Source organism: Acipenser ruthenus, chromosome 2 (genome assembly GCF_902713425.1).
Source record: "Acipenser ruthenus chromosome 2, fAciRut3.2 maternal haplotype, whole genome shotgun sequence".
Lineage (NCBI taxonomy): Eukaryota > Metazoa > Chordata > Actinopteri > Acipenseriformes > Acipenseridae > Acipenser > Acipenser ruthenus.
Genome location: NC_081190.1, coordinates 17,082,392 through 17,100,923, shown reverse-complemented (window position 1 = coordinate 17,100,923; position 18,532 = coordinate 17,082,392). Strand labels below are relative to the sequence as shown.

Here is an 18,532-nt window from a genome sequence, read left to right as displayed (position 1 = left end):
AGATACAGAGCTGTTCTTCCCTGACTTTTCCTAAATATATGTACTAATTACCCTGACAAACAAAGAATAACGTAGCTGCAAAAATTAGGGAGATAGAATACTGTCATATCTATTGCGACCTGGAGCGGTCAAATTGACCGCTAAATATAAAACTAGTTGAGCATAGTTTCTTTCTCTCATACGCCTCATCTACAGCATCCTCCCATGGCTCTGTTAACTCTACCAGGTGAACAAGACGTGCTGTTCCAGACCACAAGACAATATCTGGTCGAAGGTTAGTGGTGGCAATCTCAGGTGGAAAAATAAGCCGTTGACCAACATCTTCCAGCATTTTCCAGTCTCTAGCAGCTTCCAGTTGTCCTGGGCGAGGCTTGGTTTTAACACCTTTTCTTGGCGGTTGCTCTCCTGGGTGGAGGAATGTTGTCTTTTGTGTGTAATATTTCGATGGAACTGGTGGCAACTTATTGGTCATGTTACGCTTGTCTTCCAATGCAAAGGCCAAACATCGCAGCACCTGGTCATGGCGCCAAGTAAACCGTCCTTGGCTAAGACCCACCTTATATCCTTCAAAATGTGCCTTAATGTTGCAGGTGATGAACACAAAGGACATGAGGGATCCTCTCCTACCAGAGGTTTAGATTCTGTGGTGATGGGAGAACATCATATGTTGACCTGATGAGGAAACTGATCCTGCTCTGTTCCATTGTCCATAGGTCTTGCCAGCCTATCTTGCGTTGTTCCACACTCTCCCATCTCATCCATTCGCTCTGCTTGGCCTGGGAAATGACCTTTAAGCACCTCATCCTCTCCTCCTGTTTTTGCATCTTGTTGACTACCAGCTTCCTCCGTTGAGCTGGGGCTGCCTTGTGCCACGTAGGAGGAGCTGAACTGAGACCAAGACCCCCCCTTCCATGCTGAACTTGCCCCATTATATCACCGATTCGAAGGGCAACCTTTGCATCTTCCACGGCTTTCTTTGCCACCCACTTTCTTCCAGTTTTCAACACAGGTGCTGCCGCCCTTACGCATTTGTCGCGTGACTCTACTAATGTTATTTCCAGTCGGACCTTGGCACACTTAAATTACATTGTTTCAGTTGTACTATGTACATGATATACCTGAATATACACAAATTTATTTTCAAATATTTGTTTATTTAATTTTTACTGTTTTTTTTAAGGTTTCACTTGTACTTCACTTGAACAAAAGTTATTGTATTTCTTGCTCTTATTGTATTACTTGTATTGTAACGCTTGAAATGTTTTTGCTTACGATTGTAAGTCGCCCTGGATAAGGGCGTCTGCTAAGAAATAAATAATAATAATAATAATAATGTAATATGTCTGTATATAAACACATTTCTGTTCAAATGTCCGTTTATTTACAATGTTTCGGTTGTGTAGATGCTTTATATGACGTTCCTGAATAAAACTTATAAAACTTATATTCAATTGTTTGTCCTTTCATTATAATATTTATGTTGTTTTTAATAAGCCAGTCAAATTGACTGCTCATGGTTGTTCTAGGTATGCTTATAAATGTGGTCGTTCTAGTGCTAAGTGGCCCTGGTGATCTTATCGTGAATTATGTTTGGATAAATTGTAATAGAAACTTTATACACATCTGTATAAACTTCCTTGGATGCTGTGTTATTTATTTACAGTTTACAACATTTATTATACAAAATATACAATTTTAATAAGAGTGGTGTAAACTTTAAACTGGTGGAATAGCAGTTTCTATTATAATGTATATATTGTAACGACCTGGGATTTATACTGTTAAGCCCGCCGCACACAGCCCGACTCAAGCCATCCCGACTCATCTCATCTGAGTTTGCACAGATTCTGCGATCAGTTGTGCTCAGTTTTGGTTTGATGTCACAATTGAGTTTTTCACGACTGGGTGTCGCACACTGCTAAGACTGAATTACTGACCACAACTATATACTGGTGATTACTATGTATGCAAATTTAATTAATACTGCCCTGTACACATTTTTGTTTTAACTTAGCCCAACATAGCGACAGCGCCGCAAGGCAACCAAAAGAAGCGCTTAGCCTATTAATTTAGCTATTGACCATTTACACCGTGCAAAGATTTCAGGCAGTGTTTGACTTTTTGTATTGTTTGTCTACACTTTAGCCTGTGGTAAATAAAATCCAACCTGTTGATTTTTATTTGACTTTGGAGTTTTTTTCTCAGCGTGTGGATCTAGGGGCTTGTGATTTGTGACCTACTGGAGATCGACGCACCAGTTACTTCTGTTTTCGCTCAGTAAGAAAATATAGGCTGCCAATAGACTGATAATAAACAGGTAAATTGAACATTTACCTTTGATTTGTAAATGCCTAAAAAAACTATTCAAATGTGCACATATCTGGTATTTATGAATTCGGGACAAAACAAATGTATTTTTACCTGTGGAACTAAAGCTGTCAATATTCCGCCATCTTGTATGACAAGTTACATGACAAGCTACGTCACTTAAACCTGCTTCACCATTGGTTGACATCCTTATGACTAATCGGTCTCAGTCAGTCTTGGTTGGCAACCGCCGCACACAGACAGACTGATCACATCCGAATGAAACTGTGTCTGAAAAAGATTCAACATGTTCAATCTTCAAATCTGAAGACATCCCGACTGAAATCTGCATAATCTTGATTTTTAGGGCACGCACACGTGCTACGATTCATGCTACGATTCATCCAGACTCTGTACGACCAGTTGAGATGAGATGAGTCGGGACGGCTCGAGTCGAGCTGTGTGCGGCGGGCTTTTTGTTTTTGGTGTGGCCCAGGCTAATAGAGGAAAGGAATAATCGTCCCAGTAAACTGTAGATTTGAGGACCTGCAAACTGTGTATGTGTCCCTCCTTCCTTCATTTTCTACCATACGCTACAATATTAATTTGGCTTGTCAGCATTGTAAAACATTTCAGGAACAAAAATGCCAATATTCATTATTAGGCGAAAAACAAATATCGCTGCCTCCTAATTATGGACCCCAACAACCACATTATAATGTGGTAGCTCTGTAGATGTTTGCAGAAATCTGAAATTGCTAGTGTATGACTGCTGAAAGGATATTTATCAAGATGACATATAACTGTCTGCAAAGCAAATACTACTTCTTTATGTCAATCATGTTCATGTCCCAGAAATGCAGCATTTTTTTGTAATTAAAAGAAAACATCTTTATTAACCAACACATTATTAAATCACTGAAAAAAGAGAAAAAGAACCTACAGTAAATCAGTGATGAACTTGAAGAGTGATATAGCAATTTCTTTGGAGAAAAAACTGAAAAACCATTTCCCCAAAAGAAAAGAAAAAAGCAGACACATCATAGAAACAAGTACACGTTTTGATCAAGTAGCTGGTCTGTATAATTCATTTTAATAATTGAGAGAGGTATACTGGGTGATTAGAAAGTATGCGTTGATGTGGTAAACTTACTTTCTAATCACCCTGTATTTCATTCCTTATCCCACCATCTGGAGAGGGCACCTTGGGGTTTTCACCTCAGCAATGTTGAAAAAGATGCATCTTGGGAATGAATGAAAAGCAACTACAGACTTGACTGTAAAAACTAAAATACAGTTTTCATTGCTGATTTACTTGGTCTTAGTCTACTAGAGAGCCATCAATTTTAACAGTGCCATCTAGTGAGAGCTGAGGGAAGAACAATATATGAATGTGTATGCCTCTTAATTATTCTATGGTTGATTAAAAAAAAATCTTATCTTTTTACAAGAATGTTAAAATAAATGTATACTACTAAGACTAATACTGCACTACAACTACAGCTATGGTCAAAAGTTAAGCATTACCCTCTATAATTAACTAATTTTCCTTCATAAAGTCAAATGAAACCTGCTGAATAATGTTATGTAAACATATTGAATTACATACAGCTTTGTAGTTGTCCATATACTTAACGGAAAACTGACAAAAATGTAATTGAACATATACTGTACTACTATTGTGGCTTCAGGTAGCCTTCTGCAATAGCATTTAGTAGTTTATTTGATTGCATGATTCTAAATAAAATAGCTAAATGCATTATTTATTTATTTATTTATTTATTTATTTATTTATTTATATTATGTTTCAATCCTAAAATTCTAGGTGATGTTAAACTTTTGGCCATAGCTGTACTTGTACTATGGAGACCACACATTTCATTACTTCTTTGGTTTTGTAGTTTGTAATCTAAATCTTATTTTGCCTCATCTCCTGTAAAAGCTAAGCACGTTTTATGAGCTTACAGTCGTATTTTCCAGAACTGCAGTATAACCCCATCGACTTTAAAATACTGCTGATACCTTTAAATGCAATTCAGAGGGTTCCAGCTTATTTTAAGAGCATTGCGAAGCGTGTTTTCCAGGTATGCATAATGTTATTTCACCTTGAACGGAAATACAGCTATATGATATGTATTTATACTGTAGCTTCTATTAACTGTTCAACTCCAAATGCAAAACGTGTTACGTTGTGTAGTTTGTAGGATATGGTTATTGGAGAAAAAAAATGAGGGGAATGTATTTTGTCAACCCACCTTCCATATGGAAAACAAAATGCATCAGCCAGAAAAGGGTATAAATCAAAACTGGAGACAATGCAAGTCTGGCACCCGTGTCATCACACAGGCTTACCACAACGTCATTATACCATGTACTGTATTATGTACGCGTAAATACAGTACAATGAGATTTGAATTGTAAAAGTTTTGTTGTTTTTTTTTCTGATGAAGTCTATTGTTCATAAACGACAAAAAAAAAATATTAAATGAAAATGCCACACTCTCGGTTTCACGATAATACATGTTGTAGGGTACGATCGGGAATAGAAAGCCTATAAAAACACAGACTATTACTGAATGCTCACGCTCACAGTCCTGTTCGTTGTACTTGTGGACGTTTGCCTTTTACACCTCAAATACAAAGCGACTGTCCAAGAAAAAATGTGATAAAATGTATACACGTGATTTAATAACGCTTAACAGTATACAATCAACCGAGTTTTTTTTTCTCAACCGTGTAGAAAAAGAAAAGCGATCTCTTCTCAAGTACACTCATTTATAAACAATTACTAATTTACTTTGTTTATAAAGCACCTTAAATGAAACAGTTGTGTACTGTTTTTGTCCTGTGAAGAGAACTGCAAGTGTTTTCTTTGCTCAATGCATCCACACCCAAGTTATACCTGTAAATAAATATGTTTTTTTTTTCTTGCACATCTACTGTCACAAAGATGGTAAGAAGACCTCTCAAGTAGAAACGAGACTTAAAAAATACCACCACTTTCTTATCTAAACGTAGTAAGCCGGTAGAAAGTTATATTTTAAGATAAAACCACATATTTTCAAAACCTCTTGATCAAATTGCTTTACTTAGACCTTAAAAAACGTTACATAGCAAAACAATAACCTACATACACGTTTAACTTTATTTAAAAAAAGCCAATTTTTACCGTCTAAGTCCCTGAAACGAACATGGCCATGACATCCTGGATTTCTTTAAACCGGGTCGGTGTCCGGTGTCCACTGCGTATGTTCGGTCCATCTTTCTGGGGCACAGGTATTTCTCAGTGTCAGAAAAGCCTCTTTGTCTCACCGTGTAGCGGTTCCTTGTTCCACTCGGATGATGGTGGTGCTGATGGTAATGTAGGAGCGAATGGTGGTGCTGCTGCCTCCACAAATGCTTTGGAGCTTTCTTATTTCCACTGGAGCTGCTGCCGCTGCTGCTGCTGCTGCCAACCAGGGACGGTGTGACTTCACTGCTGCCAGCATCCATCCCTATTGCTTAAGTTTTCCCTTATCAAAGAATATGATTCGGTGTCAAATAGAAGTCTAACGTGTCCACGTTTTCAAACCACAGCGCATTGAGCAGCTGTATAGTGCTGAAAAGTTGGAGAGCTCCTTTTTTGAATTACGTCACTGCTCAGTATAGCGTTTCAACAGAAAGTTTGTTTCAAAAGTACAATGTGACTAATCATCATCTCCAGATCAGTTTTTTTTAACGAGACGTTTGTTGTTGTTATTTCCCTCACAAAGTTGTTTTTTTTTCTGTGTCTCGTCTTCTTTTATTTAAATATAGCTACAGCAGCAACTAAAAAAAAACTATCGACAGCTGTCTTAAAATATTCTTATCCTTTATCTATATTAGGTTTTGTGCGCATGAAGTCGTTCATTTTCCCTTTAGTTACTGCTGTTCACGCTATTGAACAGTTTCTCCAATCTGAAATGCTCGCTTCACCTTCCAGCAGCCCTCTTTCCAATAGCTATCATTTGAAGAAGTAAGGCTGGTTTTTCAAAGCAACGTTTGGAAACGTGCATCGTGTGCTTAATGTAGTTGGCTGAGATGCAACTAGATTTGTTCGAAGCAGCTGTCTTTATGAACTGACTTATTGTCAGCCAGGCTACACGATGTTGTTTCATGTTGCTTTGAAAATCAATTTCTATGATCGCTTTCCACAAAGCTCTGTTTTTGCTGAAGTTGTGTTTGTCTCTTAAGAGTGAGTCTGCTTGATGCCTTCGGGCCATGAACGCCCCCAGAAAAACACACCGTCTCTGAGGAAACAAACTGCCCTTTACAAATACTGTAGTCACGACGGAAAAGATGATGAAAAGGTGATGCTGCGGTGGAAAAGATGATGATTTTCCCAAAATGTTACGATAATTTATTATGTTAGATTTATTATGTACTGTATATATATATTTTTCTTCTTCTAATAGATATTTTTAAATAATTAGTTGCTACCTTGGATTCTTTTTAAAATGAATAACTAGCTGTTACGTTATACAGTATGCATTTTTTTTAAAAAAGTACCTTAAGCAAAGGTTTGAAACTCTTAGCAGTTGTATAGCGGGAGCATGTTAAATACAGTAAAGTACGTTTGTTTTATTAAGATCATCGAGGTCATACAATTTAATGTATTTGTACCACAAAACATTCAAAGCTGTAATATAATTTCATACCAATCTCGAATTGACTAATATCCTGATGGGAATTACTTACTGTTAATTCTTTTTCAGTCTCTGAAGACTACTGTCCATTAATGTGTATTACTTTTCATTACAAAGACACGTTGCTGTAGCATTGCCAAATCACAATCAATGCTTCTCGAGCAACCTTGGTCACTTACACACTAAATCCAAAGTAAAAGTTAACGATTGAGCCCTTCAGCAGAGCTAAAAAATAGAAAGCCTGGCTGAGTATTTCTTTTTAATATTATTCTTCACAGTGAGTAAATTACTTGATAGAAAAAATGCAGTGATTCAAGCAAGGGGTGTATTTGTATTGGACCTGGGTGTATATGTATATGACTAATAATAGATGGAAGAACTCATTTCTTTGTGTGCTGTGATTCTGCAGAAAATAAGGACAGTATGGATTGATGTACAATAAATCTGTTCCAATTAAAGTAATATTTTCTTTTAAAATTGCTTCTAATTCATTAGTCATGTAAGGAACCAATATTTTTTATTGCTTTTCAGTGTCACAGCTTATTATAAACATATTTACGGTAACCCATTTTATACTCAATCAAAGGGGAGACACATGATGTCACCCTTCTCTATTTTATCATTCTTCACCCAAAGATATATATATATATATATATATATATATATATATATATATATATATATATATATATATATATATACAAAGAACTGTCTGCAGAGTTTGTTTAGGGTAGTGTTACGTCAATGATCCTCATGGTAAACCTGTGGGCCTTCTGCAGCCCCTTGTAATCTCGAGATAAACTGTAGGGTAGTGTTATGTCAGGTTTGAAAATTCTGTTTACTAGTTCATTGGCCTCTTTAACCAACATTTTCCGTAATTGTTTATTTAAAAATATTCGGTCTGTTTCGCCATGTCAAGCCCCAGACTTCAGCACCAACAGGTCATTAATCCTACCTCAGTTAAGAAACAACAGTCATTTCAGTAATCAATTGATTAAAATAAAATAAATATTGTTTGTGTGGCTGCGAGCAAGGGTTGAATTCGTGCTGACAGCATCCTTGCCTGAGTTATTATGGTCTGGTAATAGATACTGAGGCATCATATTTAAATTAAAATGTGTAGAAATGTGAGTATTCTGTTAAAAGAAAAAACATAACATTTCTTTACAGAATGGCAGTATAACTGCAGCCATTTTTTCAGCCTTGTAACTGTAAGAATAGGGACTTTTTTGCACTGTGCACCTGATTATTTGACAACAGTGTAGTGTGATTTGTACACATAATGTTGTGGCGTATTGCTTAAACTGAGAATGCTTATTCTGCAATGTCCAGAAGCTGACAGAACACATGGGTTTTAAATTCTCAGTATTGGATTCAAGTGTTGGAAGTGACTTTTGTTGATACTGGTCAGGAGTAATGTCTGTATTCTAGAATGGTACTAACATGCAATGTTAATATACCATTACAAATCTATTAGTAATATTCTTATTAATTCAGTAATCAAACACTTATTTTACATTTCTAATATTTTAAAGTGATGTTCTTCTAACAAGGAAATATTGCTGCAGTATCTTTCATTCCTCTTTTTATTGTCCAAGGTTTTCTGATGATGGAAATTGAAAGTGGGATCTATATTAAACACAATGCAGTCTTGAACTTGGGGGGAAAAAAACATAATTACAGAGAGTTTAAAACCCCTTTTAGAATAATATATTGAGAGCTATTTTGGAAGTGATGCAGGTGATTTTAAGCTACCAAAGAAACAGCTCACTGAGGAAAAATATGGTTAAAATAAACCATTTAAGAACAGTACACAACGGGGCAGATTTATCGTGAAAAGCTTTGAAAAGGAAATCAGGAGCGGTGATGATGAGTCGTGTTCCATAAAGAGTATCCGTCAAGAGTATAAGCAAGTATTCATACCATGCCAGCCTTTATGAGTATTATGCAAGTACAATGATTGTAAGTTGTACTTATTTTAGGGCACCTCTGGTGTTAGCTCACCACTTCTGGTGATAGAAATACACATTAGGACTTCATAACTACCCAAATCACAGTCAAATACTTTTTAAGAACTATCTGGGCACTTTGGAAGGGCCACAAATCCGATTTTATGGCACTTCCCTTTTTAGAACCCCCCAAGTCAAGCTAAGTAAAAGTACATGTACAAGTATGAAGGCTCTGTGTATGAGTGTGAGTACAAGCCCTGTCTCCTCTGCACCCCCCTACTTTATACTATCTGAATTTGCATCTGTGGCGGAGTGAAACCGAGCGCTACGGTGTTCAGCTCCTTTTATTAAATAATAAACAAAAACAAAAGATTTGAATAAAACAAACACCAAACAATCAAAAGGGCACGTTGGCCAAACAAATAAACAAATAAGTCTCGTGCTGGTAAAAACTAGCACGCTTAGCAGTTGTTTCTATTTGGCTTTCTCTCTCCTTGCTCACTCTCCCGTACTCTCCTCTGTACACTCTCTGCTAGGGTAGAGAGCTGCAGGTTCATATATAGTGACTTATCTCCCGATTAGCAACAATTAATCAATGAATTAACTCGGGAGATGGTCACCGTCTGCACGAGTTTAGTAAGGATGCGTGACTGTCAGCTAATCAGTAGCTGATCAGTCGCGCATCCTCACAAGGTTTTTAAAATCTAAAACAATAACAAATATGCGGTGCTTTTACCCGCACCGCAAACAATAATACAAATAAGTAAACAGTACGCATATATATATATATATATATATATATATAGGGGCGGGACACTCTGCCACAGCATCCTATTCATTCAAGATTCACTGATTGACCTCATAGCCTTTAATGGGCTTGCTAAGAATCAATTTCGAGTGATCACTGATCTTGAATGCATTCTTGGCTCATCATCAGTACGCATTAGTCCATGCAGACAGGCCTCCTGGCATTTTAACCATTACTCAGGATTTACACGGGACAATAAGACATTAGCAGCACAGGCCTGAGATTCCAAGACCAAGCAGCTGCCCACTAGCCCCTGTCTCTATGGGGACTGCACACTCCCCTTTATCATGGTATACTGAGAAGCAACAATGGGGATTAGAAAAACCCTTGTGGACTGCAAAAATTGAAATATATTCTCTTCCAGTCAGATGGACAAAACTGGATGTGGCACCATGCTTTTCCTGGTATGGACTTTGTCCAATCGGTTAAGGGATATGCACTGCAGAATCAAAGCATCCTGAAAAACAGAGCAATCCTCACTAGGAGTGTGTAGTTACACAAGTTTTCCAAGTAATTTCCTTTAACATGAAAAGTAAGACAAGATAAAACCAGATCAAATATGAATGGGTTTGGTTTGTTTGATCTGATATGTTTGTTCTATATTAAATCACAGTCAGACTGTTATTGATTAGCACTCAGCCGTTGTGTAGAAAGCTTTTGTTTTGTGCTGTGTAAGTGTGGCAGGGCAAATCCCTGCCTGAAGAAAATGTGTTGGTGGCTAGCAGGGATAGGGTTAATTTCTGGCCCTGCCATATACATGTATGTGGGTGTGGCTGTGCTCGCACAGACACAGGTGTAATAAGTTTATTTAATTGCTGTCACCTGCCTGTAATTATCAGGCAGGTATATAACAGGGCAGAAATGTTTGTTCTGGGCAGTCTCCAGTCTGTGTGAAGATAGGCTGTCATGGAGAAGAAACCTGTGTGGTTTAGAAGAAGGTAGCGTGTCAACCTTTTTGCTTGTGTTTGCAAAAACTGTGTGTTTTGCAACCAGTAAATGGCTTAGCTGTCTGGTTTTATAGTTTAGGGTTTTTTTCTTTAAAAAGTTTAGTTAGCACTCCATGTGTGAGTTAGGTTTTTGTTTTGATTATTTTTCTTTTATTTCTGTAATTAATAAAAACAATGCATGAAAGTGCTTTAAAATACCTCAATCTTGTGCCTGGGTCTGCATCCAAGGGGTGAATGAACCTTTCAACAAGTGGAATCTTTCACAGTAAGTAACATGTTTTGTTCTATTTTAATGAATACCTAACAACTTAAACCCTATTAGATGGGAATTACTTCTGTAATCCCAGTGTCTGCTCATTAAACTGTCTGGAATGGATGGAAGTCTTGTGGGAAGTGCATTTCCTGCAGTGTTGAGGGCTTTGTACTGGCTGTTTAACCTGGTGCTAGTTAAAGGATGAAACAATTCTGTACTAAAACAGAACAGTTCATTACATTTTACTGCAAAACCTGAAAAAAAAATCTTGTTGGATTGAATAGGACTTAAGACAGGGAAATAATGTGGGACATACAGTTTTGCAGTACTTTTTACCTATAATGTAATCAAATCCCACATTTAATAAAATCCAGAGGCACAATGTGTTTGTGCTTAACAAATGTTAAGCATAATGTTTGTACTCCCTTAGTTAGGAAGTTTGATCATTATAAATAACTAAATCAATAATGTACCTTGTCTAGCCTGTTGTTTCAGATGTTTGAATTGAAGACAAGTAGTAAGCCTATGGTGATGATTCCTCTCTGCCCTGTTTCTAACTAAAACATTTGGACCAGGATTAAAGAATATTCTGTGCTGAAGAATGGAAACACTGCTGCATATATCCATTAAATTTGACATCGAGTGCTTTCCTTTCTTTTTCTATTGGTACATTTAGTCATTCCCACTCAGCACTGCAGTGCCAGACAGAAACTCCTTCCTGCCTAATGCAATCACTCTCAGCAATACAGAAGAAATGTCTGGTATTTATTTTTTGTTGTTGTTGGTTGGTTTGTTTTGTATTCAGGGCATCTAATCTACTTAATTTAGTACAGATAAAAACCAAAGGGAAGCATTTGCCAAAGGAAACTAACAGAAAGCAAGAGGAAGGTCATTGTAATATATGAGGCTGTGTGGTCCAGTGGTTAAAGAAATGGGCTTGTAACCAGGAGGTCCCCGGTTCAAATCCCACCTCAGCCACTGACTCATTGTGTGACCCTGAGCAAGTCACTTAACCTCCTTGTGCTCTGTCTTTCGGGTGAGATGTAGTTGTAAGTGACTCTGCAGCTGATGCATAGTTCACACACCTTAGTCTCTGTAAGTCGCCTTGGATAAAGGCGTCTGCTAAATAAACAAATAATAATTATTATTATCTCCAAGGAAACATATTCCATTTTCTTACCTCTTATTCTCCACCAGGGGATATATCTAGATAACCGATTGTCCTACTGCAATTAAGCTTCTTGAGCTTGTGTACGGCCGTTTTGTTACTTTTCATTTTAATTTTGCATATATCTCATTAATGATGACTGGAATTGTAGTAACACTGCATTATATAAGAAATGGATCTGATATTTTTATAATGCCATCTTGTCAAAGACCCCCTAGATGGAAAGTCATACTGATTAAGCTCAGATAACCAAACCACATATCTATTAGTGCATTCACAACAGGAGTTGAGAAATGTTAAGGATGGCTCAGGAGGACTCCAGAAATGTTCTTTAACTAACAGGATACATTTGACTGTTTAACTTTCTTTGTTTAAATTGATGAGCTGCCTCAAACACTAAATTGCGTTAAAAAAATAAAACCTAACAATAAATACATTTTCTGTTGAAATTTGGCATGCATAGATTTTAAAAGTATAATAAACAAGATGCATTTTGCAGCCTGTTTTACAGGAGACTATAGCCTTTGTCCTTGTACTATGGTTTCACTTTTAGTCAGAGAAACTGTTATACAATTGCAACCACAATAAAAATACATTTGTGGTAAACTAATACAAAAAAAGAATCCATGCTTGTACAGGGGTTATAAAAATGTATTGGTTTGTCTTTGCTACAGGCAGAGAAGAAAAGCAGTGTTATTGGTGTTGTCTGCTGTTATGGGGATTGGCTGAGGCTTTTTATTGTGAAGTGCTTTGAGATGGCTGGCTGTGAAAGGCGCTATGTACAAATAATTTGATTGAAGTATCTAGGACCAATGTCTGAGTCATGTCAGTTTAGCTGCATTAATGACCTGCAGCTCCCCTTTGCAAGACCAGAAAGAGTAAGTGCCCAGGTCTGCTCTTAGTAGTTAGAACACTGTTAACCTCAGGTTTCATTCTGGATTAGTGGATGGATTCCAAACCGCATCTTTTTCAAAAAGTAATTCTTGATTTTTTAAATACAACAGAGATGACTAATATGCATAATCAGTAGTATCTTGCATTTGGGGGGTCACAAAAGGCATTGAGACTTAACAGAAAACTAGTCAGCAGCTAAAGCCAATTTAATGTCAATTACTAAGATAAAAAAGAAACATCAGACATTTAACATGGTAATAGATTGGTGCATTTTGACAGGGATACATGAATATCAGGTAATCCTTTACATTGTGTCTCTAATTACTGTGTATTTATCTAGTAGTTACGTGGTAAATGCCTGTGTATTTACACATAATTACAATGATACTATGCTCCGTTCCAATGTACTTAATGTGTAAAATTGTTTTGCATGATGTATGTATCCAAAAAGGGTTAGGGTTAGTGGAGTTAGAGTTCGGGTTAGGATTAGGGTTATATCATGCAAAAAGATGTACACAGTAAGTACATTATAACTACAGTGCCTTGCGAAAGTATTCGGCCCCCTTGAACTTTGCGACCTTTTGCCACATTTCAGGCTTCAAACATAAAGATATGAAACTGTAATTGTTTGTGAAGAATCAACAACAAGTGGGACACAATCATGAAGTGGAACGAAATTTATTGGATATTTCAAACTTTTTTAACAAATAAAAAACTGAAAAATTGGGCGTGCAAAATTATTCAGCCCCCTTAAGTTAATACTTTGTAGCGCCACCTTTTGCTGCGATTACAGCTGTAAGTCGCTTGGGGTATGTCTCTATCAGTTTTGCACATCGAGAGACTGAAATTTTTGCCCATTCCTCCTTGCAAAACAGCTCGAGCTCAGTGAGGTTGGATGGAGAGTATTTGTGAACAGCAGTTTTCAGTTCTTTCCACAGATTCTCGATTGGATTCAGGTCTGGACTTTGACTTGGCCATTCTAACACCTGGATATGTTTATTTGTGAACCATTCCATTGTAGATTTTGCTTTATGTTTTGGATCATTGTCTTGTTGGAAGACAAATCTCCGTCCCAGTCTCAGGTCTTTTGCAGACTCCATCAGGTTTTCTTCCAGAATGGTCCTGTATTTGGCTCCATCCATCTTCCCATCAATTTTAACCATCTTCCCTGTCCCTGCTGAAGAAAAGCAGGCCCAAACCATGATGCTGCCACCACCGTGTTTGACAGTGGGGATGGTGTGTTCAGGGTGATGAGCTGTGTTGCTTTTACGCCAAACATAACGTTTTGCATTGTTGCCAAAAAGTTCGATTTTGGTTTCATCTGACCAGAGCACCTTCTTCCACATGTTTGGTGTGTCTCCCAGGTGGCTTGTGGCAAACTGTAAACGACACTTTTTATGGATATCTTTAAGAAATGGCTTTCTTCTTGCCACTCTTCCATAAAGGCCAGATTTGTGCAGTATACGACTGATTGTTGTCCTATGGACAGAGTCTCCCACCTCAGCTGTAGATCTCTGCAGTTCATCCAGAGTGACCATGGGCCTCTTGGCTGCATCTCTGATCAGTCTTCTCCTTGTATGAGCTGAAAGTTTAGAGGGACGGCCAGGTCTTGGTAGATTTGCAGTGGTCTGATACTCCTTCCATTTCAATATTATCGCTTGCACAGTGCTCCTTGGGATGTTTAAAGCTTGGGAAATCTTTTTGTATCCAAATCCGGCTTTAAACTTCTCCACAACAGTATCTCGGACCTGCCTGGTGTGTTCCTTGTTCTTCATGATGCTCTCTGCGCTTTAAACGGACCTCTGAGACTATCACAGTGCAGGTGCATTTATACGGAGACTTGATTACACACAGGTGGATTCTATTTATCATCATTAGTCATTTAGGTCAACATTGGATCATTCAGAGATCCTCACTGAACTTCTGGAGAGAGTTTGCTGCACTGAAAGTAAAGGGGCTGAATAATTTTGCACGCCCAATTTTTCAGTTTTTTATTTGTTAAAAAAGTTTGAAATATCCAATAAATTTCGTTCCACTTCATGATTGTGTCCCACTTGTTGTTGATTCTTCACAAAAAATTAGTTTCATATCTTTATGTTTGAAGCCTGAAATGTGGCAAAAGGTCGCAAAGTTCAAGGGGGCCGAATACTTTCGCAAGGCACTGTATGTATAATAGAATTGTAATTATGTGAGACCCGTGTTATAGTGAGGGAGCTCTGTACACAGTAATTAGACTCCTAATGTTAAGTGTTACCAAACATTATGTAAAGAAGTTGCGGTAACTAATGCTTAAAAATCTATGTCTAAACTTGTTTTTGTTAATATTTCAAATCCAAATGTACAGATAACTGCTGTGGTACATCATATGGTCTGATTGCAACTGGGCAATTGGATTGAGTCAGAATACAACACATGAAGTGCTGAAGCACCAATCTTAGATATCTTTCTATTCCACATAGAAGTATAACACAGAAGCATAGGGAGGCAGTGGTAATACGAGGTAAGAAAATTGATTTTAAAAGTACTGTCAGTTTAAATTATGGTTTGCAGAAAAATATTCCATTGTAAAAATACAATTCATCAGTACTTAGATAGAAAAGGGCATTCATTAAAAAAAGTAAAACCAAGAAACATATTATCCACAGCCTTATCCATAAAGGTTTCCTATCAAAAGCAAAAAAAACAGACTATTTTCTTTTTCACCCTATCTTTGGCAAATTACTGCTATAATTTTTTTTTTTTTTTTTGCCTACAGCCAAGAAATAAATGGTTCATTTTTCAACCCGATGCAAGACTATTCACAAAAGGCTTTTTATAATTTCATTTATGGTATGCCATGGGATTCGAAATAATTGGCTGCATAATATATTTTATACATTTAGTAAAAATTTAATGCGGGAGCTTTTCCAGTCAATTTATAATCATCCTGTGATTTCAACCAGACAGTATTCCAGATTACCCTAAATACTACAAGAGTATGCTGTGGAGCCATGAGATAAAAAAGCTATCCAGATACTCAGGCATACCAAATTATGTACAGGACATACATGAAACTGAAAAGCACAAGCTCACATATAAGTAGGGCTTGAACTAGTTGATGTATTATGTTTGAGTGTCTAAGATACTGTATTAAGTCACTCATTTTTTTGAAGAACTTGTTTGTTTTGAGGTGACTCCGGTTGTTCAATGAAACATAAGGAAGGTTTCATGATTCAGTGAAGAAACACATCTGTAAAGCCTGGCTTAACAACAGCCTACAGAGGTTATTTGGAATGTGACTACATCATCAGTTAAGTTTGGGATGTGGCTACATCATCAGTTGTGAGACTGGAAGATTTACTGACCATATAACTAAGTCATTTATTCTTTTTTACATTGAAGCTGTATAAGCCAGAAGGTTTTAGTCAGCTATTACTGGATTATCAACCACAACAAAACCCCCAAATCAGGAGTGATAGTTAATCCTAAAATTTTCATAAATTGGTTTATTATAAGGTATATAAAGACATAAGACAATAAAAACAAAAGCCAAACAGAGGCGACTTTTATTAGAAGTTCATCAATATCCGGCATTACACAGAATACATGTTGATACAGTACATGTAAAATACATTGTAATAATTAAACACACAATTGAGCTGTAATATGCACATTGCCATGTTCTGTATGCCTATGACAGGGTACACCCTGCCCCTGGGTGCATATGTATTATTTTATATTTGTATTTAGTTTTTGTATTGTATATTTGGCCGAACGAGCGAGATGCCATCTGCCACTATTTGTTTATGTTTTAATTGCTTCGTGAGAATGCGTGACTGTCAGCTACTGATTGTTTAGCTAGCTGACAGTCGTGCAGAATTAGTAAACCCGTGCAGACTCTGGCCGAGGGGTAAGTTAACCCCTCGGCCAGAATATAAAAGACCTGCAGTTTGGCTGGGGGGGGGGGGGGGGGGGGGGCGGTGGAGTGTCTGAGTAAAGAATGGGTGAGAGGAGGTAAAGAGAAATAACAATTGCTACTCATGCTGGCTTTAAAACCAGCACAATACTTTTTGGATTTAGTGTTAGTTTTATTTTGTGTTTTGTTTGTTTTGGCCCATATACCTTTTTGATTTGGAAAAGTCTTTTGTTTAGTGTAAACTGTTTGTTTATTTTGAAGACACACATTCGATACCCCAGTACTGCCTGTTTGTGGTTTCTGTTCCGGGTCTGACTTCATCCACCAGCCATCACTGTCACAATGGCAAATTTTTTCACACAGCCTGAAAACTTTTGGTGTCTGCTTTTGTTTTTTTCAAGGAACAGACATTTTATATTTGTATGCATTCCTAAAAAGCACATCTGAAAAATCTTTGAAAACATTGCATTATTTATGAATGAAGGAATTGACAGAGCATACAGATCTTAGAAGCCTTATCCCTGAGGTTATATGCTGAAAGTACAGAGTTCCATGTAAGCAGTGAACTATGGCCTCCTTAAAGACCATTTGACCAAACCACATTAAACTGACACACTCCCAAAGCCAACATTTCTATATTTTGATGTGAAATACATATGTTTGACTTGAGGACACCAGTTGTGTGTGATCTGCAACTTGGTTTTGACAGTGTTCAGCAGGCTTTTTCTGATCTGCGTCTTCTGCTGGACACTGATAAAACTAAATTTATGATGCTTAATAGAAAAATTGGCAGTAGAATCGGTAACGTTGACCACAAGATTTTAACTCTCAATAAGATTGAATTGGAGCAAATCTCAATTTACAAATACTTGGGTATTTGGTTGGACAGTGCATTAACTTTTAATACACATATTGATACAATGCAAGCTAAAGTCAAATCTAGACTTGGGTTTCTATATCATAACAAGTCTTGTTTTACTTCTACCAAGTACACCCTAGTTCAAATGTCCGTCCTTCTCATTTTTGATTATGGCAATGTAATTTACAAAATGGCTTCTAAAAAGGCCCTTGGGAGGCTTGCTGTCCTATATCATTCCACTGTAAGATTTGTGACTGGTGCTCCTTATCACACTCACCACTGTGATCGTTACTCCCTGGTTAACTGGCCTTCTTTATACACGAGTTGTCTGACTCACTGGTATTTAATTTACAGAACTTTGCTTGGTAAAACTCCTATTTATTTGCAGGAATTACTACAAATCTCTTTCTCATTTTATAATTTACGTTCCAGTGAATTGATTAAATTGGTGCCGTCTAGGCTTGCTTCAGCTTTTGGTCGCACCTCATTTCGGTTCGCTGCAGCCAGCGACTGGAATGTGTTGCAACTTAGGCTAAAGTTGCATAGCTTTCTTTCTGTGGAAGACTTTAACTGTAGGTTCAAATCTTTGCTGGCTTATATTTGTGCTTGCTAATTGTGTGATTTTACTGCTGTAGTGCGAACCTCTTGGCCAGGTCGTTATTGTAAGTGAGAATTTGCTCTCAACTGACTCGCCTGGCTAAATAAAGGTTAGATAAATAAATAAATAAAATAAACATTTATGAAGAAAACATAATTGCGTGCTGCGCTAATCCTATCGGCTAACCAAT

At 37.2% G+C, this 18,532-nt stretch overlaps 1 protein-coding gene across 5 annotated transcripts in view; it reads right to left on the bottom strand.

Annotated features, from left to right (window-relative positions):
• The window catches only part of LOC117399458 (cAMP-specific 3',5'-cyclic phosphodiesterase 4D-like), a 365,779-nt gene that overhangs the window by 253,261 nt on the left and 93,986 nt on the right, over nucleotides 1-18,532 (bottom strand). For 3 of the 5 annotated variants that reach the window (XM_058990254.1, XM_058990267.1, XM_058990283.1), the window contains exon 1: nucleotides 5,477-5,814. The exons of the other annotated variants lie outside the window; for them this stretch is intronic. In XM_058990254.1, coding sequence (XP_058846237.1) covers nucleotides 5,477-5,799 — 323 coding nt within the window. In that variant the 5' untranslated portion in view covers nucleotides 5,800-5,814. Of the gene's footprint in view, nucleotides 1-5,476; nucleotides 5,815-18,532 lie in introns of those variants that run through there. 5 annotated transcript variants of the gene reach the window in all.